This window comes from Protomyctophum parallelum (assembly GCF_964188405.1).
Source record: "Protomyctophum parallelum genome assembly, chromosome: 17".
NCBI lineage: Eukaryota > Metazoa > Chordata > Actinopteri > Myctophiformes > Myctophidae > Protomyctophum > Protomyctophum parallelum.
In genome coordinates this window covers 31,848,674-31,876,546 of record NC_139719.1, presented here as the reverse complement: position 1 = coordinate 31,876,546, position 27,873 = coordinate 31,848,674, and the positions used below count along the sequence as shown (strand labels likewise).

Sequence of the window (27,873 nt, the reverse complement as noted above, 5' to 3'; positions counted from 1 at the left end):
CGATATCTCTAACATACAAGAAAGACACAATAAACTCTGAAAGGATTTCACTGTGAAGGGACAGAGCTGGTCAAATAACAAAGAGAATTATTTGTAGAAATGAAACTGTCTGAGAGTAAAGCTGATATTTATTCAGAGCTCTTTACACATAACAGTTTTTCTTATTATTGCACATGAATGGTTTGTTTCTTTCTTCATACTCTTTTTGATTGTTTGTATTTAAAAAATTATATATTACTTTTGTACAATCCCCCATATTTTATGAATTCTCCATTGAATTGACAATCATTAAAACATGTTTGTTCTATTTTAATATCAGTTATAACTTTTTGTGAATATCACATGGCAAAAGGTTGTATCTTGTAGTAGTTGAAGGTCTGATGATGATGATGATGGGGTGTGTGTGTGTGTGTGTGTGTGTGTGTGTGTGTGTGTGTGTGTGTGTGTGTGTGTGTGTGTGTGTGTGTGTGTGTGTGTGTAAGCGCGTTCACTTCCAGCGTCCTCCAACCTTGCCCTTTCCATGAACCTTTTTGCTGTATAGAGAAAATGGATAGAAAGGTGGAGCAGAATATATTAAAAGAAATCACATTCAATGCTTAGCAATCTCTATCAATACACATGTGGCATCATAATATAGCGTAATGACTGTGGTTTTGCATTCATTCATGTTTTTATGGTTTATGTCTAAAAACTCAGAATGTAGGACTCACAATTTTTGAGCGTTCCGAATTCTGTTCAGGAGGACATTGATCTGAAATCATAAAAAGTCACTCTATGCTATATTTTTCCAGGCTTTGCCCTTAAATTGTAAGTCATTTTAATATCAACAGTAACTGTAACTCTGAGCTAGATCAACACTGAAGATTTGACTGTATAGAAACCAAAAATCAATGTACTCACTTCATACTTCTGTCCCTTCATCTCATCGGCCAGGTCAAACTTCTCAGACTCCAGCTGGTAGATCCATTCCCACATCTCCATGGCTCGCTCCCTTTAGGACACACAGTCACACAGCATCAGCAGAGAACTAGAGCTTCCATTATCTGCTTAGTGCTTATTCTCTACAAGAGTCTACAAGCTTTTTGACAAATTTAGAAAAAATACATTTATTATTATTGTCACACTATCAATATTGAGGTATTTGGTCAGAAATATTGTGATATTTGGTTTTGTATGGTATGAAACACAACTTGCAGAGACTTGAAACATGTTTGAGACAGATATTCCAAAGTTAAAAAGAACATCTCCACATCTGTCAGATGGAAAAAGAGTTAACAGGGATCTGAGGTCTGTCGAGTCCTCTCTAACTGACCTCAGGCCGTCCTCTCTCAGATTGTCAAGGTCCAGTGGCTTGCGTCTTTCTCCCAGAGTTTTCTTCTTAATCTCTCTCCCTGTCTGCTTCTTCCCTTTCCTCTGCTCTACCTGCAGAACACAATGAAACTGAGATGAACAATGAGAAACCAGCAACATCACTCAACAAACTGAGCTGAGGTTAATTCAGCCATCTATAAGGGTCAATCGGACAGGGTCACAATTTTACAACTAGATCCTCACTGGGACCCAACTTTCAATATGTTGTAATTAATGACCCAATAGTCCTCAGTTAGACTTATTCTTGGTCCACAACCCTTCCAGAATATTTTATGACTAACCTTTCAGGTCTGGACATCCTATGTTCAATATAGTCAAAGTAGGTAGAAATGAAAATCTGGCCACAATTTCAATATTTCTGTATGAGTGCAACACTGACCTTAGCCAGGAAACCTCCAAAGTGAGCGCCCATGTTTGACAGCACTTTCTTCTTCTTTGCATCATCATCTGCTCTTTTCCTTGCCTCTTCATCCTCTTTCCTCTGTCGCTCCTCCTAAAGAAAAACGTTCTTTAAATGAGTTATATGAATGAATAATATTTATAAATACTTTACTTAATAAATAAGGGGGACTGGATGATATTGTGATGTCACTATGTCACTGTTTTTTTTCATTGGCACGTTTGACTGTCAAAGTTTCAGCCTCCAGGAACCCTAAATACGAAGACATTATTGCACATAAAAACCACCCTTTTACGGCCTGTTATAGCGCCACCAACAGGTTTTTTTTGCAAAACACATTTTTGGAACAAAATGCCTCAAATCATCCAAGGCATAAGAAGAAATTGCACCCTTTTCACATTGGCCTATTATAGTGCCACCTGGAGGCCACAACTTGACATGCCCTGGTGGAGAGTGGAGACCTGTGCCCAGAGCCAGAGGGGCACTTTATCTAGTTTGTATCTATTATTTCATGATTGATTGAATTTATCCTTGGTCTTGACTCTTGAACCAACGGTCAGGTGGTGCTCAGCCAAGGCAGCTGAAGAAGTTTGTATTATGGCCTTATCCTACAGGCCAAAAGCATTCCTAACTGCATGCATCACGGCCTGGCATGGGAACTGTCTGCACTGCAACCACAAACTGCTGCAGATGGACAGCAGCACATCAGTGGATGTGAGCTTCCCTCCATCCAGGATATAGTACCAGAGAATGTGTCCCAACCATTTACTGTTTCAGCTGCGGGCTCCAGGATAGCTTTTCCACAAGACAACCAGACTTATTATGAGCAATATACACTACACACTAATGGCCTGTCTGCCTGCTACACACATAGAGTTAGAGGCAGCTGTGTACATGCAATTACACACAAGCAGGCAAACAACCACATACATTTAAGTAAGACCTGCATAGTGCCACAACACCACACATTTAAAGTAGGACTTTCAAATTATTTTGTTAATATTTGATATTGTCACTTTTAAATTAGGCTACACTTTTTAATGTGGTTAATTACCCATGCAGTAACACTAATTAATGCTTTTGCTGCTTAATTACCGCAATTCTTGTCTGTCTGTCACGTTCTTTTTCAGCCCGGACTCGCTGCTGTTCGGACCTTTCCGCTCGACGGTTTTCCTAGAATAGAAAGCCCATACGTTGTTGTCAGAACACCAGTGTAACCTCACACCCCTGTGGTCTCTAGGCCAGTGGTGAGGTGGTCCGGGATCCCCAGTCATCCTCCAGGAGTCCAGGGGGTGCCAGGGGGTCACCAGCCACATGAGTAGATATGACTAGCCTATTCTATTTTTCAATATCACCACTTTGATTCAATTTCTATTCATGGCATTTGCACAATTTAATTGAATCTAAAATATCTTTTCATATCAGGGTCTCTATCAATGGGTCCATGGCCTAATGGGGCGAAAAACATCCTAGGTAGAAGCTAAGAAAGAATGACAGCATTATAGAATTTTGTTAAAAAGAGGGAAAGAAATGATCCTACGATCCTATATTTCAGTCCAATCAGTTCCTCTTCCTCTTTCTTCCTCTGGTCAAAGTGAACATCTATCAGAGTCTGTAACTCCGAAAGATCCTTCTCCATCCTCTTCCTGTGGATGTCCTGTGTGAGAATGTAGGAATCAAGGACAACTGTTGTCAACAATCATGTTATGATACACCAGTTGATTTTAAAAACTCTGTAGTAAGGGTTGAAACATAGCCTACGTCAAAATTTACCCTGTCCCCCTCAGGGATTTTAGGAGCACAATGCTGGGAAACCATGGGTCTGCAAAGGAGCATAAAACAATAAAACATTAAACATGTTTAAAACATATGTTGTAAATAGCTCATTGAGGGCAGAAACAGACGTATCAAAGTTCTCTTTATTTCTAGTTGCCAAGTAACGTGATGCATGTCTGATTTATACATTGTTCTCCTCAGTATTAAGGCAGTGTTGCATGCCCAAAATGGCCTATTTCTGACACGCAGCATCATCTTACAACAGAGGGTAAATTAGGAATGAGAAAGCCACATAAGATATGATAACAACCTGTCATGACAGAGGCTCTCTCTCTCTCTCTTTCTCTCTCTCTGTGTGTGGGGCATGGCTGATTTATCCTGTGTGCTTGATGCAAAACAGGTGTGACACCTAGCTCAGAGTCCAATTAGTGTGAGGCCAGCTTAAACCAACCATCATCCATCACCCACCACTCATAATCATGTTCTTCATTGTGTAAACATTCTTTCATACATACCTTTGGCTGTATCTGTGGCGCTCATCTTCTTTGTGCCAAGTTGGGAGTAAGGTTAGAAAGCATTAAGGTTAATATAAGGAACACTATAACTGAGACAGACATATCAATAAGTGGTACCAGCGCGCACACTAGAAAGGAATGGTCATCAAAGCCAAGGTTTCACAATTATCATAACGTTGCTGTCCGGAGGAAACCTCATAACTCCACTTTTGAGGTTTTAGATTTATTTCCCCCATAAATCATGCAGTGCTTCTGAACACCCTTTACGTGTGTGTGTCATTTCGAAAATATTGAACCAATGGAAAGTAGTAAAAAACGCATTGGACAAAACCTCTTAACTCCATTGGACTGTCTGGGGGCGGTTCTGGACAACCATGGGTCCGACCGACTCGACACTGGGCGCTGCACCCCCATGTGGTGGGGTGGAACGTGTGTGTCGGATTTGAAGTCGGTGTGCAAACGATTCTCGAGTTAAATTGGATTACAGACGGTACACACACACACACAGAGACTTGGTGCATTTATAGTTAGATGTTTTTGTGTAATTCTCAAATATTTACATTATGCAAATATGAGCGTAGGAAGTCTCCCTGCATGGTACAGATTACAGTAAGCAAACCGACTATGATGAATGAATGGCTTTGAAATCTATAGAGTTGAAGATAATTCTATCACCTCCATCTCCTTGTTCATCATCTTCCTCTGCAGAAAGACAAAGAGTGCATGACAAAGTAAACAAATGAAATGATAGATCAGCAACCAGAATTCTATAAATAATGATGCTTCTTACCCTCCTGATGTTCCCTGAAAAAGGAGAGACACAAAAGTACATGTCAGGCATATTATGGGCAATAATGTATTGTATATGATATACATTTTTGTAAAATAGAGACGATAATTTTGACTGGTAAGTCAAATAACTCACTCATGCTCTGACATGCCACGGCTAGAGGGAGACCAGAAGATACATATTATTTAGACAAATGTACAACAGGTATACTGTATACATTATATATCCAACGGTGCTCTAATTTAATATTAACAGAACATTTCAAAAATAGTATTCCAATACTAACAGACGGAAGGGGGAAGTGTTAAAAGAAAGGCTGTTTTTTTTTACCAATGAGCTAGGAATAGAATTGGCCATAGACTCCAGACTGGAGCAGTGTCCAGTTACCCTGAATCAGTTGAGGAATCCTCATGGTTAAAATTTGCAAGAGAGAACAAGGGATGGAGAGATTAGGCTGGCCTGCAGGCCACTATTAACACCATCCATGTCAATTATTACCGCCTGATGTACTAGGATTTAAACATGAAGCAAGGAGGTCTCAGTGTTGACCGCTCCTATCTATTAAATCAATGTTATCATTGATCATCATTATTTAATGTGATTCAGCACTGGAATATGGGAGGGAGAGGTTATGTTTGCTCCAGATGAGACCTTGTGAAAACAGCAGAAGCATATACAAACAATTGGACGCAACGATTGAAGATAAGAATCAGAGAACGGAACTAAAGAGGCTCTCCACCAGACACCTCAACAATGTCTTAATGTTCCAAAACACTGTTCCACACCGACAACTGGATGGCTCGCCAGAACACACTGTGTTTGAGTGCATTAACACAGTAGATCAAGAACTGAAGCCTCTTTTAGCCTTGACCTCAACGCTTGAGCATGACAATCTGAGCAAACAAAGGGCTAACAAAAGGCAGATGAGGGATTTGGGCAGGAATCCATCACTTACGGCTTCATTGTTAAAGGGGTTTGTTTGACCAAACAAACCAATCCTGTGCAAATGAACCTAACAAGATTACACAATGATGATGTGTCAACTGGCATGCAATCGTTTCATCATCTATATGTAGGCCACTAGGCCTATGTATACGTTTTTAAGTATAAAATAAGACATAATTGCCATATTTCCCAACTTAGCTCAAAACACAGACCAAATTTACTTGTGTGTTTACACATGTAAGCAAACGTGTGTATAACTCATGTTTAGCTTTCACACCCTATCAGTTACCCACATTTAATTATACAGTGCAAAAGATATATCTTATATCTTACAACTGAAAGTTGTTGCCGGTCACTTCAACTTATCAATGTATGTATTGGGGGGAAAACATTGAAAAACAAAAAAAAACAAAAAATGTGGGAATAATTATATATATATATATATATATATATATAACAGAAGATCCGAACATCCCAAAATTTAAAAGAGGACAACGGGCCAACATGTTTCAACCATACGTATGCATTGGAGCTGAAGGCACACTGACTTGCAGTATGGAATGGGGCCCTTCATAATATGGAGGAGAGTGTACAATAATGTAGGGCTGAGCACAAATGATGCCTCACTCAGTGGTGGATGATGTTTCAATAAATGATTGTACAACAACAACCGAAAACAACTGACATTGCAGTGAGGTCATGCAGCACACAGAATACAATATACCTTAGAAAGAAATAATGTACATACCTGCACAAGTGATGAAAGAAGAAAAGGACCGGTCGACACTAATGGTGGAATCCAGAGTAATGACTAGAATGGAGGCATACTGTTACTGTTGGCTATATAGGGGTATACCAAGGTGTGTGTGTGTGTGTGTGTGTGTGTGTGTGTCTGCATGTGCGCGTGCCTGCCTGTCAAGGACGGATTGGTTGGGAACTATACTGAGAGGATTATTGAGGGAGCAAAATAAAGTTGACAGGCAGAATGATAATGATTGAAAGGATCACCACTGACACAAGATACAAAGGGACAGGTGGTTCTCTGTTGGGAGCACAGACAGCCACAAGAGTCTTAACTAGGAAGATCAGAAAGATAGACACAAAAACAGTGACAGACGACAGTGGAGACACAGGCCAGCAAAAGAAGTTCACAAACACTGCTGAAAAGGTGAAAATACAGTTTTCAATACATCAGTCTCATCAACTTAACTGCATGTGCCACTGCCACCTATAAAGAAGACCCATTGTCAGTTGAAGGGTAGATGAGCAGCTTGTGAAGATGAGGGTGCATGTTGAGCCTCACTTAACACACCTTGTTCAGTGGTTTGGGCCAGTAGCCATCAGGCTCCACAAACAAGCCTGACCCCCATGTGAGAAATTAAGACCTTCTGTACACTTTTGACTACCGACTGAGTCCTGCATGGACTCTGGCCTACTGTACTTGCATATGGCTACTGTGCTGTATATTTGCCTAACTTTGACAGATGCCTCTTATTAACTCATAGACCGTTGTTAGATTGCACATATTTTCATCCAGATATATACTGTGTATACTCACTGTAAAAGGTCTGTTGACAGACAGTACACATCCATTAATATTTTAGATAGACATTAATTCATATTGTTAGGTCATCCCCAGAAGTCTCCACATATTTGGGGTGCATGTCTCTGGGTATGAACTATAGGCTAGTCCTCTGTGACTTTAGAGATGTGGATGCACTTCCTTAGCCGTTAATCCGCCACACAAATGAACAAAAAGAAACAAATACAACTGAGACGCTTTGTTTTTTTTAATAAAAAAGTGAATTCAGCTTTTCTTGTAATTTTCCTTAAAAAAAAGAAGGCTGACAATATAGGAACATAGATTAAGTAGAGAGACAAGCTTGGCTGTTCGGTGGTTGATCTGGAGTGAGGAAACTAAGAAAAGAGTCACTGTGTGTAAGCAATGTAAAATGTCCCAAGCATCCGTGTCACTGCCACTGGTGACATGCGCAGTGGCCTTTGAGATCAAAAGGCCCTGCGTATAGAAAGCCACTTGAAGCACTCCAGATCCAACTCACAACGCAGCTTGATCACCTGCACATATACTGTTCAAATATATCAGCTTGCATTGTTATGGTGTCTGTTTCATAGCATACATGAAAACCAACAGAAATATACAAAAGAGATGTCCAACAAAGTTGTGAAGTTGATAAAACTTTGAACATTGGCAAACTTAAAGCCTGCTACAGAGTGTTGAAATACAGTTGAATACAGCACCAAACAGTTTATAGTAAATTTGAAAATAATAATCATCTCAAATAACTGACTAAATATAACAAACACAAAGTGGCCAGTGAGTTGGCAATTGGCATTGCATTATAACAGTGAAATTATGTGGATATTGATTAATTTAAATAAGAAAAGTAATTTCAGTACTGTATATTATAACAGCATGGCATTCTCAACAGAAAAGATATACCACAGTACAATCATATGCTACTCTAGACAGTAGAGTAAAGTATCAACATTACAGCGTGGTACAAAGTAGAAGTAGATTCCCCAGTTCTTTGCTGTCACCACTGTAGAAATGTCAAATTTAAACAGGTGGAAACAGGAAATCAATGGCCTTTAGGAAATCATCTTCCGCTCTGTTCTGCTCCGTTAGTCTTTCATGAGAGACTGAGCTGCACCTCAAAGAGTTCCTATGACTCAAACAACCTAGAAATGAAATTCATACTTTGTTGCATGAAAATATCAGACCTACTGTACAAGCTCACAATGTGTCTCAAGACGCGACAAAGCATAAAGTAGGTTTTACTGTGCTCATGGAATCACTGTATGGTGAGCCATGTGCCTATCTTATTTTTTATTTATTTTTACAAATAATTACTGTTGACTGTTGAAGTCTGATGACCGGCAAGTCGTGACACAGTGCAAAGTGTGGCATACTATTAAATGCCATTTTGTTGCTGTCCGGCAGAAATGTTTTATCTCCATATTTCTATTTTTTTTGTAAATGAATACCCTACTTCACTCTTCATACAAGAGTGTCACACAAAATAGCACATCTACAAACTCACAACACGTATGAGCTTGTAGATCGGCTATCTTCACCATTTTAAAAGGTTTATAAAATAATTCAAAAAAGGAACGGTTTTGGACATAAAAGGTCTCCACCCGACAACAACAATATACTTATTCACTGCTGTGCAAACATACCAGATTTAAAGTATAAAAAACTGTACCAGAATAAGAATTAAAAAATCAAGTTTGATACATTTCAATCTTGTTTTTGAATGGTGTTATTCATGATAACAAATTGCTCAGTTGGGGTACTGTACATTTTTATCCAGAATGAAATGGATTGGATGCTGAATCAAGTAAAAAATATGAATACTTTCAAGATTAGATAAATAAATACAATTTTATATTTCAATTTCAATGCTGGCTACCTCCTTTTTTCACTGTACAACCCTTCTTGCTGAAGTTGTTTTGCTGTGGACCATTGTCCTCCTCTCACCGCTGCCAAAGGTTTTGTGGCAGTGTGTTGTGAGACATGTTTTCACATGTCATGTCATAACATGATAAACGCAAGGAGATCTCTCTTTCTTCTTGAAACATAATCTCACAACACACTGCTAATAGACATTTAGCACTTCATAACAATTCACTTAAAAAATATCAGTTACACCATGCCTTTCCTTTCCCTTTTGGCAACAGTCACAGTACATCTCTCGTCCTCCTCCATGTGCTTGAGGGCTGTATTTTGCGTGTCTTAAGTACCAGGTCTTATTCCCTAACTTGAGTAAACTAAAGACCTGGAGGCGTGATCAATGCTCTTTGGCCGCTCAGAATAGCCAAATGGCATTGATCACGCCTCCAGGTCTTTAGTTTACTCAAGTTAGGGAATAAGACCTGGTACTTAAGACACGCAAAATACAGCCAAGTCTCTTAACTCTACTGCTCTTTCTTGACCCGGGGCCGGCACGCTTCCTGTTTGCCGGATTCCTTTTGGTCTGGAGACATTAGTTGTGCTAGGTCCAGCAAGGCTTTTTGGATCTGAGCACCAAACTTGTGGGCACCCTTCAGGGGACACAGAGAACGCAGAGAGTAAAAGTTTATAAAAATATGTAAATAACTAGTAAACCGTACTAGTAGACGTAGTCATAGCCAAATTAGACATTGGGCCTTATCTCTTGTCATTGTCACGCATTCATATACCGTATTTACAGGGCATACTTTGTCAACTGTAACAGGACATAAAAGGGTAACTTCACCAATTTTTCACCTGAAGCGCATTGTATATATTGTGAGGATGTGAAAATCTAACACACAATAACATGTCCCATTGCGTTGCCTGGAGAGCTTGCTCTAGCCACTGGCCTAACATTGACAACCCAGGCGGTTTTACGTAGATGTTATGCTAAAAATGGGCCCTTAAAGTCGCCCTTTAAATGCTTTTATGAAAATATTAATGTCAATAACTAAAAATGGTTTTAAATCAAAGTCAACTTCAGTAAAAGACGAGAGGCTCACTGGACACTGGATGCCACACCTCGGTGACACCCAGTACTTTGGGTTGTACTTACAGTGTCTGGACATGAGTGCTTGCAAGAGATGTGGAAGTTAATCATCTTTTCTCCCACAATGATGTAAGACACCCCATAACCATCGTCTGCCACCTAGCAGAGACACAGACAGTACTTAACCTCCATGACTCAAACACTACTCCCAGAGACAGAACCTTTGCTACTGAGCAACACCCAGATGAAGTGGAAAAAATATATAAAAAACAGTTACAACAATGCATACATACTATAATACTAAATATTCTATAAAAGGCTACTTTTTTTTTAAACTTTTACATTGTTTTTAAAGCTTGGAGCTAGGAAAGGTATGGTAGAAAATAAACTATGAACCACTTGAACCCATCCATATTCTGGGGGAACGTTAGCCAGAAATAGCCAATATACAAGCTTGTAGATCGGCTATTTTTGGTGAAGGGATTTAGGGTAGACGGAAAAAGTGGTCCAAGTACAGTGTAACCATGGATCATGTTGTGGACATTTTTGTCAACAATCTTTTTTGCCACGGACATACAAAATGAGTGGATAATAATATTATCAGAAACACATTTATAGATAGCTCTGAATAACAGGTCTGTAACTGAGATTGTTCAAATGGAACCAAATGGTCCCATAAGGGTCCGTTTGGTTACAGGGGACGTTGCAAATAAAACATTTGAGAACCACTAATACTAGTTGGACTCCTAATGTGCCATAGTGTCATAATAAATAATTGCCATACAAATTCTGAAGAAAACCTGGAGATTGACATAGAGTAATTGGGTCTTGTGATCAAACATCATAGTGGTGTGTAAAACAGAAAATCTAAAATGTCCCACGGACATGACCAACAGATCAAGTCTTTGCCACGGACACATTGTCCGTGTATGGACATATTGATGACCCCTGGTTGTAACTCCAGTCCAGTTCTCTAAGACTAGATGGGTTCTAACTTAGTGGTTAGGTTGAGAGGGAGGCACTTACTGGGCCGAAGCCTCCCCCACAGGAGATGTACTCTGGGTGGTTGACCAGGTCAAACAGCTCCACCTGCTGGACTGGAGTCTGGCTGGTAGACAGCCTCCACGGCTCCGACAGTACCTGAGTAGAAAAACACACACAGGCAGTCAAAGCATTGGTTTGTTGTATCTTTGTCAGTACCGGGTATTTAAAAAAACGTTTACAGACATGAATAGAAATAGACCAAACACCTCTTTCAAGAAGGGAGACTCGATGCCGAGGTATTTGGAAACCACATAGAGACAGAAGAGGTGCCTGTCGATGCCAGCTCCAGTCATGGCCATGCGGTACAGGTTCTGGTGCTTCTCTGAGGCATTGCTGAACATACGCCTGCACATGTCTGACCCCTGGTGGAGAAAGGTGGGAGTGACCCCGTGGCATGAATGCTGCATTAGAAAACTGGACACCGTGGTTAATAGCAGTCTGCCCGTGGTTATCACAAACACCAAGGCTTTCACACTTTCACTACAACATATATATATATATTTTAACTTGTGAATGTGAACTTATCACTGACCTCTCCTGCGTCCAGCGCTCTAATAAAGGCACAGCTCTCGTTACTGCAGGAGCGAACGGTCTCCGTTCTGCCTTCCCTGAACAGCCGGGTCATGGAGGCCTCATAGGTCAGACAGAACATCCCTCTGTCCTGAGGGACGAGAGACACAGAACCCGACGGGAAGGACTTACACTTCATTGTACATGGGAATATTTATTGTGGTCAACTGTGTGTGTGTGTGTGTGTGTGTGTGTGTGTGTGTCTGTGTGTGTGCGTGCTCGGAGAGCCAATCTCACCCTGAAGTAAGCCAGCTGAAGAGCCATCTGAATGAAGGCATCTGGACTGATTCTACACTTCTTGATCCTGCCCTTGCCAAAGTCCCGAAAAGAGAAGACGTGAAAGTCCACGTCATCCGCCAGAGCCTGGGCTACCGCCAGAGACTGGGAGACCTGCTCCTGACACTGGGATGGACACAGGCGCACGCACACACGCATGCACGCACGCAAATGAACAAATTAGCAGCTGAATACGGCCCAAAAATTGCTAAGAAAAGTAGACAAAGCAGCCAAATGACTTTAAAACCATCCATGTTTACATGGAGCTAGTTTTAGATGATAATAATCTGTAGCTAGTAGCTACATTATTATCAGTAGATTAACAGGGCTAATATTATATTTCATGGAGGACTGTTAGTGAATAATCAGACTAATCTATTGAGTCAATTATTAAAAAAATATTAAAAAAGAAAACATGATCATTTGATTAATCTAAAAAGTAAACGATAGAGTAGTCTCTAAGAAGATCATCGATAGTTCCAAAATAAAAGATTAAATGAAGGAATGGACCGCTAACCTCTGGGGAAATGTCCCAGTTCAGCTTCTGTGGTCGTAGTAAAGACGGATCCACCTCTCCTTTACAGTGGCCCTCCTCATTGTACCCAAGCCGGAAGCTGTCTGTGGCCAGAACATACTGGGGAGAACAGAGAAGCTTCATTTATACTCCATCGCATGATGGTGTCGCTTGCAAAGCTAGCAAATGCTTGAAAATGTGTTATTTACACACGCCACACTGAAGACAACAACGCTAGAATAAAGAAACCATGAATAAAGACACAATCCGTGTGGGGGTCCTGACGGAGTACTTTTACGTTACTTCCACACATCACTGACTAATCCTTAGTATCCTCATTCTAGCAACAATACTATATGTCCTTACATAATCGACTAATCGTAATTATTTGAGATAATCAAAATTATTTTTGCATAATCGTCATACTCATACTAATTTTCAAAAAATAAAATAGAATCGGCAGTAACCCATGCTCCTTGGGGTCACTAACCTCCCATAGGTGTGCTACTACTGGTGCATCGGCCCACGAGTGTTCTGCATTCAGACCGTTCTTCCCGTTCCTGTATATCACGACTGAGAAGGACTTGTCAAACCACCTGTGTGACACCGAACACAAACAAATTAGTTGGGTGAACCAATGCATCTCTATTTTATAACTATAGTAATGGCTACTATGCAAGAGAGAATGTACAGTGACCTCTTCAGATTAAAGCAGGACCAGGACGTCTGCTTTGTGTGTGCTCAATCTACTCAATCAGTGGTTCTCAAAGTGGGGTCTGTCCGGGGACCCCCAGGGGTCCTTCAAGGGGTTCCAGGGGATCCCCAGCCAAATTTGTTAATATAGCATGCAAATCAGTTTAACCACTTAATTCCTATTTTATACTTTATAATTGTGAAAAACAAGTGTGACAACTTTTATTTTTGTACACATATTTTCTCTTATAGGGGTCCCTGACAATCTTTTAGATTAGGATCGACGGCCAAACACAAATCAGTTTGGGGGTCCTTGACTTGAAAATGTTTGAGAACCACTGACTTCATTATCCCGCTTATTACATGGCTACTTACAAAAATAAATCAAATATTTAAATGATTCCAAAAACAAAGACAGATCGAGGGAGGGCAGAATCCATTTCTAATAGTCTAGGCGTCTGTGCAAATGCCTCTCGATTTATTGCTCCGTGTGGCACTCGGTTCGGATCCCGCTCATGGCGAACTTAAAAACTTTTATTTTATAATGTTCTTTCGTAGCCTTTATTGTGTATGGACACAATAGCTACATTTTAGACTGTATCATTATTGTATATTATAGGCAGGCAGGCAGGCAGACAGACACGCAGGAAGGCAGACAGACAGGCAGGCAGGCAGGCAGGCAGACAGACAGACAGGCACACAGACAGACATACTGTCTGTCTGTCTGTCTGGACAGATCACCGGTCTGTTATTCAGAACAACGGTCTGCTATCAGGCAATAACAGACTGTAGAATTAGAATGGACAATTCTGAGAATGGACAATTCTGAGAATGGACAATTCTAATAAAAAGGTACCTAATACGCTTTTCACGGCTCTGTACCTGTCATAACATTTCCCGTGGAGCAAGGACTTGGCATAGCGGTCTAGACTAGCCGCCGGGTCCTCTCCCATCATTCCTTGCTCATCATCATCTAAGGTCACAAAGAAGGCAGCTCTCTCAATGCAGTCCAGCGAACGCTTATTCACCCCACTGCTGAAGTACTCCTTCCGGGCCTTGGCCCATGGAATTCTGAGAAATGAATCAGAAGAGAAACTATTACTGCTACTACAATTATTACTATTAGATAAAGCATACAATGGATGCTTTTAAAGGTCTTTACAGGCCCACGTTTTAACAATGGAAACAAAAGACTCCCCTTCCCTTAGCTTAGCACCTCCATCGGGTAAGATAAAACCCTAGGCAGGTAAAGGAAGAAATCTCAGGACGGATCACAATAAAGAGGACCAGGGCGTAGACTAGAGCAATGCAATGGGTTAAAAATATAGAGGATCCCTTACCAGGGTGGACAGTTTTACAGAAAACAAAGGACACAAATCCAGTTAAACACAGGAAAATACACAGTAAGTTGACATTTTAAAGTTAGGTGACTCCTTCTTTTCCTGGATCAACAACATTACAGAAATGCTGTGCAAGAGGCAGAGTAGTAGCACTCTTGACAATACTTCTGAAATGAGCAGATAATACAGAACAATAGATCATATAATAGAGATGTGACTTTAGTAAGCGGTGGGACTGACCTGTCTCCGGCAGTCAGAGCTCCCAGCTTCTCCTCCCCGACAGAAGGAGGCGAGTCGTCGTCTAGGATCCTCTGGATTTGGGATTCGATCTCCCTGGGGGACAGGAGCCGCCCCGCGTGGTACACCCACAGCCGGAAGTAACGTCCTCTGTGGTACACCACCACGTATTCACTGTCCTGCCAGTGCTGCACCGTGTCTTCACGTTGAAAGAGATGGACGGATAGGGACGAGAAAGAAAGGTCATGTAGGTGTCAGTGGAGGCGAAGGAGTTGGAACCCCTGCTGCACGTGGGAGAGAGGGGATATGGGTAAGCACTACACTGTAAAATCCTCAGTGTTTATTTAACATTACTTTACTTGATTTGTTTGACGGGACACCGCATATTAATAAGCGGCAATATCAATATAATGTAAATACACCGTATTTAGCAAAAATGCTAATTTACATCCACAGTCCCCACACAAAAAAAAAAGAGTACGATAGAGTACATTACATTACACAGGGAAAAGCATGAATGCAAAAACAGTGGTGCAAAACAGGTACAAAAGGTGCAAAGTATATATCAAAGTATATATCTGTGTGATTTAATTGAATTAAAGGTGCTGTAGGCAACAGTATTGCCTCCAACACAATGTCAAAAGAATATTAGTCATTTGAATGTTGTGAGAGAACCCACAGCGTGTCTGTGTTATTCCATGACTCTGTATTTACTGCCCACATCACCTGATTAATCAGGGTACCTCTATGGACTGGAACTATGTGAGGGACATGCCTGTCAATCATGATTCGCAGTCTGTAGCGGTGACTACAGACTGTAGAGTGACCCCAAAGTCAGGTACCGACCCACAGGTTGAAAACCACTGTGCTAAAAGTAAATGTCACATGAGAATTTGCAAAATAATTATACTGGTCCCAAAGAGAACGATCTGCATTTGCTATAGTACAGTACTTGAATACATGTTTTAGTTACTTTACACCACTGAGAGTACAGTCAGAATATTTGACATCTCCTAAACTCTCCATGTGTGGCTCTGATCTGAAATCATGATTATTTATTGGGGCTAGTCAGGTGGCAGGAAATGTAATTAATACTACCTGTCAGCGTTCCGGGGATTCGACACGAGTCAAACATCCGCTCAAACTGATAGGAACAGCAAGGAACCGAAGACCTCAACAACCACTGAGCGACAGAGACAGAGGGACCAGTGAAAAGGAAGGAAACAAGAGAAAGAAAGAACGGAGGCGACAGAGAAACCCATAAAGATGTATGAGAGAGAATAAACAAAGGGAGCAGTGGAATTAAACATGAGATGAAAAGGGAGCCAAAATAAATTGGAGCGTGTTTAGGGAGAGAGGGTGAGAGAACAGCACGAGTTAGAAAGAGAAAAAGAGGTTAGTGAGAAACAGAGCCTTTACAGAAACCTTGACGAACATCCCCGAGATGAGACCAAAAGAAAGATGAAGACAGATGCATTAATGGGTTGTGGGGTGAACATGTAATGACTCAGTGACTCACAGACACATCTCTGCCTTCTCAGGCCACACGCGCGCACGCGCACACGCACACACACACACACACACACACACACACACACACACACACACACACACATACACACACTTTGCCTTTTTTTCGTTTCGTTTACCGATTCCTGTATGCATATTGTGTTATGCAATGTTACTGGATAAAAATGTGTGAACTCGTTCTCTCCCCAGGCAGGTTTTGTGGCTGCGTGTTGATGGTTAATGGTGGCGTTATAGTGCATCAGCAGTGTGCACAGTGTTACTTAGGATGCTGATCGGGAATAATGCACACCTTGGTCGTATGCTAATACAACGTCTGTGTGTGTGTGTGTGTGTGTGTGTGTGTGTGTGTGCGTGCGTGCGTATCTGATTACCGGTCTCCTCTCCAGGAGTGCGTGTGGTGTTGAACATCCTCTCACACTGAGCAGCACACAGAGGAATGACAGTGCCTGGAACACGACTCTGGGAGAGGAGGAGAAATGGGGTCGGGGGGGCAGAAGGAGGGGAATGCAAAACCGAGGGGGGAATAAAAGGAAAAAGGAGGAATATAAGATGAGGGACAGTAAGGAAAGGAGGGGGGGGGGGGGGGGGTAGGAAAGCAAGCAAAGGAAAGGTAGAAAGGGGACAAAGGGTGAGGGATGAATGTGGTATAACAAAATAAAGGGGAATGGAGATGGATACTCCATGGCTTGCAGAGGGTGCTCTCTCTCGTGCACGCACCCCCCCCCCCCCCTCCCCTCAGGGTGGGAATACCAGCCCTACACATACATAAAACAAATGTGGATGGATGCTCAATGCACATTAAACACACACTACATTGGATCAGCTGGTAACAACATGAAATCTCAGATAAGAGCTTTAGCTACTGTATAGGCTACTACCGGTAGCTTAAGTATAGTATCGCCCCTTCAAACGGGGGGGGGGGGGGTAAACAAGAAACAGCAAAGCAGCAAACATTAAATTAATATGTGAGTCTGTGGTCTGTAATGGTGCTGTAGCTTTCATGGTGAACATTTGAGGTGGGAAAGCAGCTGAACTCACAGGTTTGATCTCTTCTCTGTTGAGTCGGCGTCTGTAGAGAAAGAAGGCATGGATGGTGTTCCCCGCCCTGGCCGACTGGATGGGTGTGGGAGTCACATACAGGAAGTCCTAGAGAGCAAGAAAGAGCGAGTGAAAGTCAGGGTCAGGTGCTCGCTAGTTAAACAAGCTACTCGGGGAGCAGACAGCTCCCAGCCCTCATCCACATAATGATGCACAGAAGTCTTGTATAGACGAATCCATGGAGGGGTGCTCTGGGCACAGCCTTAGCTGAGGTGTACCATTAAGCGCAGCTTTACACCTCAGCATTGAGGCCTACAGGGCACCTGTCCTACAGGGCACTGCTCCATGGATTCGTCGATAGCTCCAAGACCTATTGTGCAACATTATAGCTATAGGGAATTCAGAAACAGATCCAATTTTAATTTCTGATTTGTGTTTTTGTTGTTCAATTATTGTTCGATTAACCAGACCACGTCATGCCCAGTACATAACTAAACTAAACTAAATATCAGACATTACAGTTAAATTGCAAGATGGTGTACAGTACTATACAATACATTACATACAGTTGTGCTGTGCCGACAGGAGGTAATATATGGGAGCAAGGGGATGGTCCTACCATGCCATAATAGTTACTGTTGACCATGAGGGGGCTGCGGCCCCGAAGGTAAATGTATTCTTCCCACCAGTCGCTAACCTACACACACACACACACACACACACACACACACACACACACACACAGTGTAAAACATACAGCAACAGAAGTACCCACTACATCCAATTAGAATTAATTATTCAAACTGCACTGTCGCACAAACATCTACATAGTTAATGGGATTTTAAATGTGCTTTGGACTTCTGGAAATGTGATGTATATTTGCTGCGTGAATATTTTGTTTAAGTGATAATAGAGCATAACAGTCGACCACTTACGTAGTTTGCGGACCAGAGGGCTTTGAGTTTGAGGTACCACTGCAGCCGGGGAGCGAGGCCGCTCTCAAATTCCGAGGCCAGGTTCGTCATACGCTCAAACTCAGCTGATTCCATTAGCGGACGCACTGACTCCAAGTACTGAACACATGTAGACAACATGAAATGCAGTGCAGCATTAGTTTAGTTTAGTCCATAACGCTACTGCTCAACAATGGTCAACTGGTAATGCCCTAGACCTCCAAAGCAAATTAATTTCTCTTTTTATGCAACAATTCATTGAGGTGTGGAGTTTCCCAACCTCCAAGTATGAGGTAAGAGCTAAATGGCTGCCACGTGAATAGTCAAAAGGAATATAAAGTAAAGCAACAAATGCCCAGAGCTACATATCATAGAAAAAACACATTGCAGTGAGTACAAAACTGATTTAACTTTGTGTTTGTAAATATGTAGTCATGTATTACGTAATTTGAATAATTGTGTCCAGTGCACCAACACTGCCCCCTCCCCCCATCACCATGTCTCCCCTTCATCACCGTGTCCAGTGCACCATCACCCCCCCACTCCCCCCTCATCATCACCATGTCTCCCCTTCATCACCGTGTCCAGTGCACCATCACCCCCCCCCCCCCCCCCCCCCCTCATCATCAACATGTCTCACCCGCTTCACTGTGTCCTTGACGAGAGGCAGAGGGAGATTTGGCAGGGAGCCCTGGTAGCTGTAGAGCAGCGGCTGTCTGCCCGAAAAGATCCGCACTAGCGCCTGGCATGGGTACAGCGCAGTGGAGACACACACACACATTATGTAAATGATAAATATTTAAACACACCCTGAAGCAGTATGGACTAGTAACATCATCGGTGTGTTAAAACAACACACTTTAGTTTAATGACACCCTTAAAGGCCAGTCCAGATGAAAAGAAAGAATATAAACATTCTAAAACGACACATTTAGCCTACTATGTTTGCCTATTATGAGTATGACATGGCCCAGGATAGGGATGCTATAGGTCAGTGGTTCCCCCCTGGGGGTCCACAACGCATAGCCAGGGGGTCCGCGAAATAATTCAGATTTAGTTTTATTTTTGTGAATTATGGTGTGTGATATGTGAGCTTACCATAATCACAGTAATCCTTAATCAAATTCCATCGTTTAAAGGCTTTTGGATAGAAATGAAACAGACTCCATGCAGTCACTTTCAGTTAAGAGTGCTGCAGAGGCTGAGTGACTGACCAGCTGATGGTCGTTAACGCTTAATTGATGCATCAAGGAATTCTTAAATGAACATGTGTTGTGACTTTGATTGAAAAGTGTTAATACAAATAGTTCCAAATATGGCATCTAAATGTAAGGTTACAAATATGCTTATCAGTGTTGCGAGGATGAGGCGGTACCTGGAAATAAATCTTCCAAATTCTTGCCAAAAAAGTTTGGGAACACCTGCTATAGGTAAAAAAAAGTGTGTGTGTGTGTGTGTGTGTGTGTGACATCTCTGGCGCACTGCTGATACGCAGCAGAATTCTCTCCACTCCACTGTGTGTGTGTGTGTGTGTGTGTGTCATCTCTGGCGCACTGCTGAGCCTGATACGCAGAAGAATTCTCTCCACTCCACTGTGTGTGTGCGTGTGTGTGACACTGACCACCCAGGCTTTGGTGGTGTTGGACATCTTGTTGTGCTGCTCGAAAATCCAGCGGTGATAGGAGAGGAGCTGCTTGAGGCAGAAACGCATGGTGAAGATGAGCGACAGCCACAGCATGGTGCTGAAGACCACCGCCGACACCACCGTCTGACACTGGCTACTCATAGACTGACTGAGAGAGAGAGAGAGAGAGAGAGAGAGAGATGGGGGGGGTGGAATGGAGGGGGAGTTGAAGAGGAGCATGAGGGTAAAAGCAAAGAGCAGATGGTAAGACGAAAGAGGCAGGGAGTGGAGGATGCAACAAAAGATAGATAATTGGGAGTAATTGGAGGAAAGGGGAAATAGAAAGAAAGGAAACACCGATGAGGAGGCGAGTGGGGGAGAGAAAGAGAGACAGAATGTGACATGAAGCGATAAAGACCTATCTGTCTCACCACAGTGGTAGCAAATACATCCTACTGCGTTTTTCTTCAAATATGTCTCTTTTCTCCTTTTATAATCAATATGGGAAAGTCATACTCTAAGTGAGCGCAAAATCTTATGGTTAAATTAGGAGGAAGAACAGATACACAGAAAGAAAGAGGGGGGGGGGGGGGAGTGGGAGACAGAAAGAGAGGTGGAATGGAAATGTAGAATGAAGAGGAAAAACACAACATAACAAGAGATAGACAAAGGATGAAAGACAGACAAATTATGAGAAATGAGGACAGTGCAGGAACATGAAATTAGGCTATATTTATTTAGGAATATTTGGCTTTCATGAATGTTACCTGACGGGCAGGTGCTCCTGTATCTTGGCTATGAGGCCCATGGAGGGGTCGGAGCGTGTGTATATGGTAGCCAGGATGGCTATGACCACGAAAAGCCAGGAGGAAGGGCTGGCAGGATACACTCCTGTTAGCACACCATTCTGTCAAAGGGGAGAGAATATAGATTAGATTATAGTGATTTGATTTGTGTCAATTGCACAACATTTGTTTGCGGTTCCCCCGTCTTAGGCAGTGCAGCCATTGCCACCAACGGTTGCCCATGGCAAACACATATTCTGGCAAATAGAGTTTGCTTTCTAAACTAAAGTGTTGTCTTTGTTTCATTCTTTTTTGAGTATTTCTAGAAACATGCAGGGAAGCAACCTCCTATTGTTTGCTATTCACACAACATGAGATATAGCTGTCAGTGTCAACTAGAAAAAGTGCCCCTCGGGGCACAGGTTTTCCACCAGGGCAGGTCAGGTTGTGGCCTCCTGGTGGCGCTATAATAGGCCAATGTGAAAAGGGTGCCATTTCTTCTTACGCCTTGGATGTCAATTGGATGATTTGTTTTGCAAAAATCCACCTGTTGGTGGCGATATGACAGGCCAATGTGAAAAGGGTGGGATATAATTCCTCAGCCTAGTAGGAAAGTCTGTTAAAGATTTCATTTAAATTGCACAATCCGTTCATGATTTGAGGCTTTTTGTTCAAAACGGGCCAATCCTGCAAGCGAATTAGGATGGAATATGAAATATCGGACAGATCCGTCCGAGTAATATAAAAAAAATGTTTTTCAAAAGTCGGCCTCCTGGTGGCGCTATAACAGGCTGTTCTGGAAAACTTGCAGCAGAGGTTAATTGTTGGCATCCAGGAAGTATGTGTGCAAAATTTGGCATCGACCGGTTAACGGTGCCGGAGATTAGCTGGTAACAGACGGACCGACGGACACACACATACACACACACACGGGCGGAGTGCAAAACATACTCTCTCCCCATGCCTTCGGCCTGGTGGAGACAATAAACACTCAAATGGCCTTGTACTGTGCTCAGACAGACAAGCGATGGATTGGAGGGTATATGAAGGTATAAGCCCAATAGCCTGGATCCACTTCGGTTGGAATTTTGTATATTTACTTCTAGTGTGCGCAGCAACAAAAAGGTTTTGAGTTGAGTGTTGAGTTGTCACAACTGAATATTTGAAACGTTGTACCGCATGCACTATTGATACCAGCCGTGCATTCTCCTATGACCTTTCTTGTCCCTGCCAGTGGAAAAGTCAAGAAAACAACCTGCATTTTTCTCGCACAGCAGAGACACAAAGGCCACACAAACCACGCACGCACACGCACCGTACTAGCAGCCCCGCCTGCTGCACTCAGTGCTGCACTCAGCTCTCCTCACTCGACTTGACTGCTCCACTTATATACAGTATAAAGTACTGTAGCTGCCACTAGTTTGCGGGTGTTAGCTTACTAAATGCAGAGCCTCTGTGAATGGTATAGACTTTAGAGTGTCAAAAGTCCAATGATTGTTGTGCTTTCTCTTTCCATCCCTCCCGAGCATGATTTGGCTGAAAACAGCAGGAGCACTGTTTAGTACATCACAATAATTGTACAATTCAAGTAAATACACCATTATTCATTAGTTGTTTAAAGCATTAACTGTACATGTACAGTACACAAATCACTGGGTCACTGTGAGGATAGTATATCGCAATATATAAGTTCCCAGGACAGACGTTCAGATAAGGACAAATACATTTCCCCCCTAGAAGAATGTCTGTGCAGTGGAATTCTCTCCAGTGTGTGTGTGTGTGTGTGTGTGTGTGTGTGTGTGTGTGTGTGTGTGTGTGTGTGACGTGCGTGCATGTTCCATGTGTGTAGACTCTGGGTGGGTGGATGCTACAGTGGTGGAGTTCTATTCAAAGAGTGTCCCAACCCTACTTCTCTGGTGCACTGCTGATACGCAGCAGAATTCTCTCCACTGTGTGTGTGTGTGTGTGTGTGTGTGTGTGTGTGTGTGTGTGTGTGTGTGTGTGTGTGTGTGTGTGTGCGCGTGCGTGCGTGCTAGTTTCCTAGATCTGTGGCTCACTGCTGATACACTTTACACAGCTGAGCCCTGTCACTGCAGAGAGGGGAGACAGAAATAAAGATTCCCTACCACCCACCAGGATGGAACAAAGACAGAATGTAACAGTGGCTTATGTGCATTCAATAATGCTCTTTGGCTTTAGTTTGAAATCATGGCATATCACAAGCATCTGTGTGCACAAGCATCAGGTTCTGTGTCATTTCTTGGCATGTAACAGATGCAGGAGCTAATATGTTGCGAGACATATGCAAAGATCACAGCATATTTGCGTATTAGAGAGAAGCGACAGCTAGTGCTGTCACGATGACAGCACAATGTGAATGAATTGACAAGGACAGTAGGCATTAACGTGTTGGTGGATGAGTTAATTAGAGCCTGGCCAATATATCAGTTTGGCCGATATATCGGACATTATTTGACATTTGTTTATCAGCAATTAAACAGTCGAACAATCTCCATGGATTTTGGTGGTAGTGACGGTACCTTGAGTCTGATGAGGCGCTTCTTCCAGGAGCGCAGGCCAGAGAGGTATATCTGGGCGAGGGCCTGGTGAGACAGCTGCAGGTCTATGCCCTCTGGGGTGACAGTGAACTGGAAGGCCACCGCCTGGTGGGCTTCTGCCATGATCACTGGAACGAGAGATGAAAAAGATTGGTGGGGTGTGTGTGAGTCCAGAACAGAAGAACAAGACAAGGATTCTAAAGGTCAGCCCCAAGAGGTCATTCTGTTCCTTAAATCCTACCAGATCTACCAAAGTGTTTTGAACAGAGCGACAGTGCAATCCTTAGAGTGTCAAGACAATACGGCCATTCGATTTTGAGAAACCTTGTGTGGAAATGGACCTTTTGGCCGAAACCTGTCAAATGGGGAGCATGAAGGTTCACCACAATTCCATCCCAATATAGAAGTTTTCAGCATACAGTATCTGGATTTATGCGTTGAGAGTCGGACTGATCAACTGACCTACAGCAATGCCATCCTTAGAGCCCTGCCACTCGCAGGGCTAAAAGGAGAAAGAGAGCAAGAGTGTTTACATTTTGGGGTCTGTATCGAGTAGGCTAACAGTCAGGGTGGGGGAGGGGGACATTTCTTGTAATGAAAAAGACATTACCACTATTGCACTGTGCTGAGATCAGCTGAAAAGCTCAGTCCGCCACAGCAGCAATCATCAACACTCTTGGCATTGAGTGATGTTATCGCCTTTCTACAGCTCAGCCTTCCCCCACAGACAACATGCATAGCATGAAACTGTGTATGTCCATATTTCCTCTTTGTTTTTAAATTTAAAAATAAAAAACAAAACAAAAATGTATACTTGTAGTGTCACGTAGAAGTAGCAACATTGTGGATCTGCAATCTCCCAGCAAAGTGTGATTGCAATGTGTGATTGCAATGCTATTTTGGAAGTTTTGGGATATCTCTTTAAAATGTTGTTGATGTTTTTGCCTATAGCCTAATGACATTCCCAAAATAGGGATGGGAAAGTTTAAAGTGGTTAAGTCTGTCTGCGGGTTTATAAATATTTAACGAAACTACATTCTTAACATGTGACTAGATAATAATTGTGGATAAATAAAAGTGGAGCAAAGGTTATTTTTCTTCCATTTCCTGAACATACATTTCCACCTGACAACGATGATAGATACACAGACAGAGAAACTTCAGCTGGAGAGCCAAATTGGCCGTCAAGCTCATTTCACCTACATGGTTCATGGCAGTGTTCAAACAACACCTGTTTAAATGTTAAGAGTGGATTAGCTGCAAGGCAAACAGAGACAATAAACATCATTAAATGTTTGGTGGCAATGCCGGAGAACACCCTTGCATGTCTGTGACAAAGACTTTTAAAGATGGAGTGCCGTGATTTTTGTACTTTTGCTTTGCATGCGATTATGGAGTTAACATTACTAGACTAATACTAATAAAAATCTTATGGGGGGGGGGGGGGGGGGGGTTCAACTGAATGGCTGGAAAATGGAAATGAAGAGTTTACATGGTACACCTAGTACATGTACATGCATACACCTCCCTAATGATTATATCTGGTTTCAGTATTTATTTGTATTGTCTCTATTATTAAGGTTATTGTAGCAGTAAATGTATATTGTGGGTCGGGGGCGGGGCGGGGGTCCCGAGACATTGCCAAAGCATTTCTTGGGGTCCCCGGCCAAAAACGTTGAGAACACCTGGTCTAATAGACCCCGGTGTGGTTATAATATTCAAATCAAGTCTTCCCTGTGTATTTTGGTTTCTTCCTGAAAGCTGAAAGCCTTTGAGTCAAAAGGCCCAATCGAAATAACACCATTTTAGTGACATCATAACCCTAACCTCTCCCACATTATCATACAACAACAGATGTGGGAGAGGTTTAAGTTCAGGTGGGTGGTGCTAAGGTGAAAACCATGTATACTTAATGAACTGGTGGGTGTGGCCACATAAAAACATAATTAACACTTTCTGTACACTTTTTTGAAAGACATCTTCCTCCTAGTATAATCATAATACTTGATGATCATGTTTTAGGGGTGGAAAAAGATCACGGCACTCCATCTTCAACAGCTCATCTCAACTGCTTCGTTTGACTGAAAAAATAATACCACCTTGTGAATTTGGTAGTACAGACAAGTGGTCCTTTCTGTCCTGACACAGTATACACTATACACACACACTCGAAATCTGATGACTAAGCGAGAGGACACCATAATATATGGACAAGACCTTCTCCACAGCTACGTTTATATCGTCAAAGGTGCCCTCGTTGATTGGAAGAGACAATAACTAAGAAATAAACAAGAGAGAGTGAGAGTGTCACATTTTGAATCAGCCCACAGTCACAGCTTGGTTTTTTGAGTTGTGACTCGAAATTCAATCAGCTACATTGCAACTAAACAGCTAAATGGTTGCAGTACGTGCTGAATAATGACTGATGGGTGGATCTATTAATTAAATGCACTGGGTGAGTTTGCGTCAGCATGATGATAATCTGATGCTCGGATATTAGAAGATGCTCAGGAGACACATAATAGTGTATAACTGTACAGTATATTAGTCATTATTAAGGTCAGCATGACGTTGTTGGAGGTTGATGGGTTGGTGTGTTGACTGGCTGTCTGGTTGATATTGGTTAAGCCTATTATGGCTTCAACCACACAAAGGGAATTGATTGATTTCCCTCCACAAATAGGCTACAGATAATGCCCTGAGGTTCAGGCAGTCTGACTGGACAGTGGACAAAACGCATCTAAAAATGGCAAATGACCACACAGACAATACAGGCACCACTTCTTGCATACCACACATGCACACATCATGCGCATGAAAAACCATGCACGCGCGCACGCACACACGAACACTTTCTGTGCCAAGGACTCACAGCAGTGAATTTCAGCCATGGTTAGTCCAGAGACTTTCTTTGGGTGCCAGCACAGGACGAAACAACTACAAAAAAAACAACTTGCGCCTTCTGTTCAGTTCAGCACTGGCGATGGATTACAAAATGTTGTTGGCCTTGGGTAGATTTTTCGGAACCAATATTTCAATATGTTCTGGTTGAAAATAAATACAGAATCAAGAGAGCTTTAGCAGACAGCAGCATAGCGCTGCGTGCTAATCCCTCTCTGGCAAACTCCAATTCTGCAACTCGATGTGGAGCTTACCTTTACTATGGATTTTGTTATAGAAGAAAATGACAGACAATGACAAACGTCGAGCCATAGGACTTTTGTGATTAGGTTACAGGCTTAGTGCTATTTGGTACAGTAAACAACAGAGAGTACAATATGAGCCTGCTCTGGGTAGAAGTAAATGCCTGTCTCAAAAGATACGACAGGATAATCAAGTGCCTGTCTGACGATGTGACTTATACTATGGAGGTTTGACTCCACACAGAGAGATGGGTTCGACTCCATACTTTTACTTGAGGACTAATGCACAGTTTTGCCCGTGCTTCTCTCTTCTCTCTGATAAATATCCAGAGTTATGCCTGCCTGCAAACAGCAACAAGCGTTTTCAATCCATTCTTCCATCTTCGAACACTGTGTCGCATGGAAAACTACCAGGCAGAGAGCGGAATGGAACAGCAGGGAGAGAGAGCGAAAATTGTATAAATTGGGTAAAAGGTAAGCAGCCATGGGGTGTTGGGATAAGGTCAGGTACAGGTACAGTAAAGGTTACAGGAACACACACCAGAGGCATGACTCAGACTTTTGACAGACTTACAAGTTCCTCTTCCTCATTTGGCACATGATGTGACATCACATGAGACACACACACACAACCAAACACACCAATACCCATACAGCCTGACCGATAAGATGAAGGAAATGAAAGGAAAAATAAATCATCATCACTATGGCAACAAGCAAGTGACTTCTTCAGGCTGCTGACCTCATGATTATGTAGAGGCATTTGCATACTGTGGCACACAAAACAGGGATTCTTCTAATGGGCAGATTTCAGGGTGTGTAAGCGATATTTGTGGGTTAAAACAAAAGGTGTTTTGTGAAGAGGTTAAAGGTCTATGTTCTGATAATAATCTTTGCTAGCTATGGAGTGTTCAGTAACAGGGGTTTCGGGGTCTTTCCATCTCTGAAATAAAATCAATAAACTGGACATACATTTTCAGATGGGTTGCCAATGTCGTCCAATCAGGAGAGAGTAAGCATTTATTAGCTTCAATTTTATAGTGTTCTAGTTTAAAACTTGTCTGCTCATTCCTTTGTGTCATCTCTTCTAATTGCACTTGTTTATCCTGTATCCAATTTTCAATTTACCTTTTATCATTTGCATAAGCCTGCAAGGTCATCAAGGCTAGGGCAAGTGCTACGGGCTAAGGTGGAATCTGAAGAGGTGACTCAAGATACTGTATGAAGGTGCCATACCTTTGGTTGCTTTGTATTGTGTTTTGTAC

The 27,873-nt window shown here is 42.2% G+C and overlaps 2 protein-coding genes across 2 annotated transcripts in view; both read right to left on the bottom strand.

Moving 5' to 3' along the window:
• Window positions 1-472: 472 nt before the first annotated feature.
• On the bottom strand, window positions 473-3,589 carry LOC310874505 (troponin T, slow skeletal muscle-like; the record flags this gene model as incomplete). The annotated part of the gene is made up of 8 exons (XM_083787324.1): window positions 473-533; window positions 711-751; window positions 901-991; window positions 1,313-1,418; window positions 1,747-1,864; window positions 2,867-2,944; window positions 3,312-3,428; window positions 3,533-3,589. 8 exons carry the CDS (start codon window positions 3,587-3,589, stop codon window positions 488-490), a joined length of 654 nt encoding a protein of 217 aa, XP_083643450.1. The 3' UTR covers window positions 473-487.
• Window positions 3,590-7,572: 3,983 nt separating this feature from the next.
• LOC310874292 (carnitine O-palmitoyltransferase 1, liver isoform-like) overlaps window positions 7,573-27,873 on the bottom strand; it is a 28,988-nt gene continuing 8,687 nt past the window's right edge. Inside the window, exons 2-20 of the mRNA XM_083787034.1 lie at window positions 23,448-23,593; window positions 20,890-21,029; window positions 20,120-20,291; window positions 19,139-19,240; window positions 18,481-18,618; window positions 18,164-18,241; window positions 17,545-17,652; window positions 16,878-16,965; window positions 14,980-15,175; window positions 14,282-14,470; window positions 13,197-13,302; window positions 12,710-12,826; window positions 12,154-12,318; window positions 11,879-12,007; window positions 11,553-11,708; window positions 11,329-11,442; window positions 10,369-10,461; window positions 9,724-9,862; window positions 7,573-9,533 (exon numbers count right to left, since the gene is read on the bottom strand). Of these exons, the coding sequence (XP_083643160.1) occupies window positions 9,737-9,862; window positions 10,369-10,461; window positions 11,329-11,442; window positions 11,553-11,708; window positions 11,879-12,007; window positions 12,154-12,318; window positions 12,710-12,826; window positions 13,197-13,302; window positions 14,282-14,470; window positions 14,980-15,175; window positions 16,878-16,965; window positions 17,545-17,652; window positions 18,164-18,241; window positions 18,481-18,618; window positions 19,139-19,240; window positions 20,120-20,291; window positions 20,890-21,029; window positions 23,448-23,588 (2,358 nt within the window). The 5' untranslated portion in view covers window positions 23,589-23,593 and the 3' untranslated portion in view covers window positions 7,573-9,533; window positions 9,724-9,736. The remainder of the gene's footprint in view (window positions 9,534-9,723; window positions 9,863-10,368; window positions 10,462-11,328; window positions 11,443-11,552; window positions 11,709-11,878; window positions 12,008-12,153; window positions 12,319-12,709; window positions 12,827-13,196; window positions 13,303-14,281; window positions 14,471-14,979; window positions 15,176-16,877; window positions 16,966-17,544; window positions 17,653-18,163; window positions 18,242-18,480; window positions 18,619-19,138; window positions 19,241-20,119; window positions 20,292-20,889; window positions 21,030-23,447; window positions 23,594-27,873) is intronic.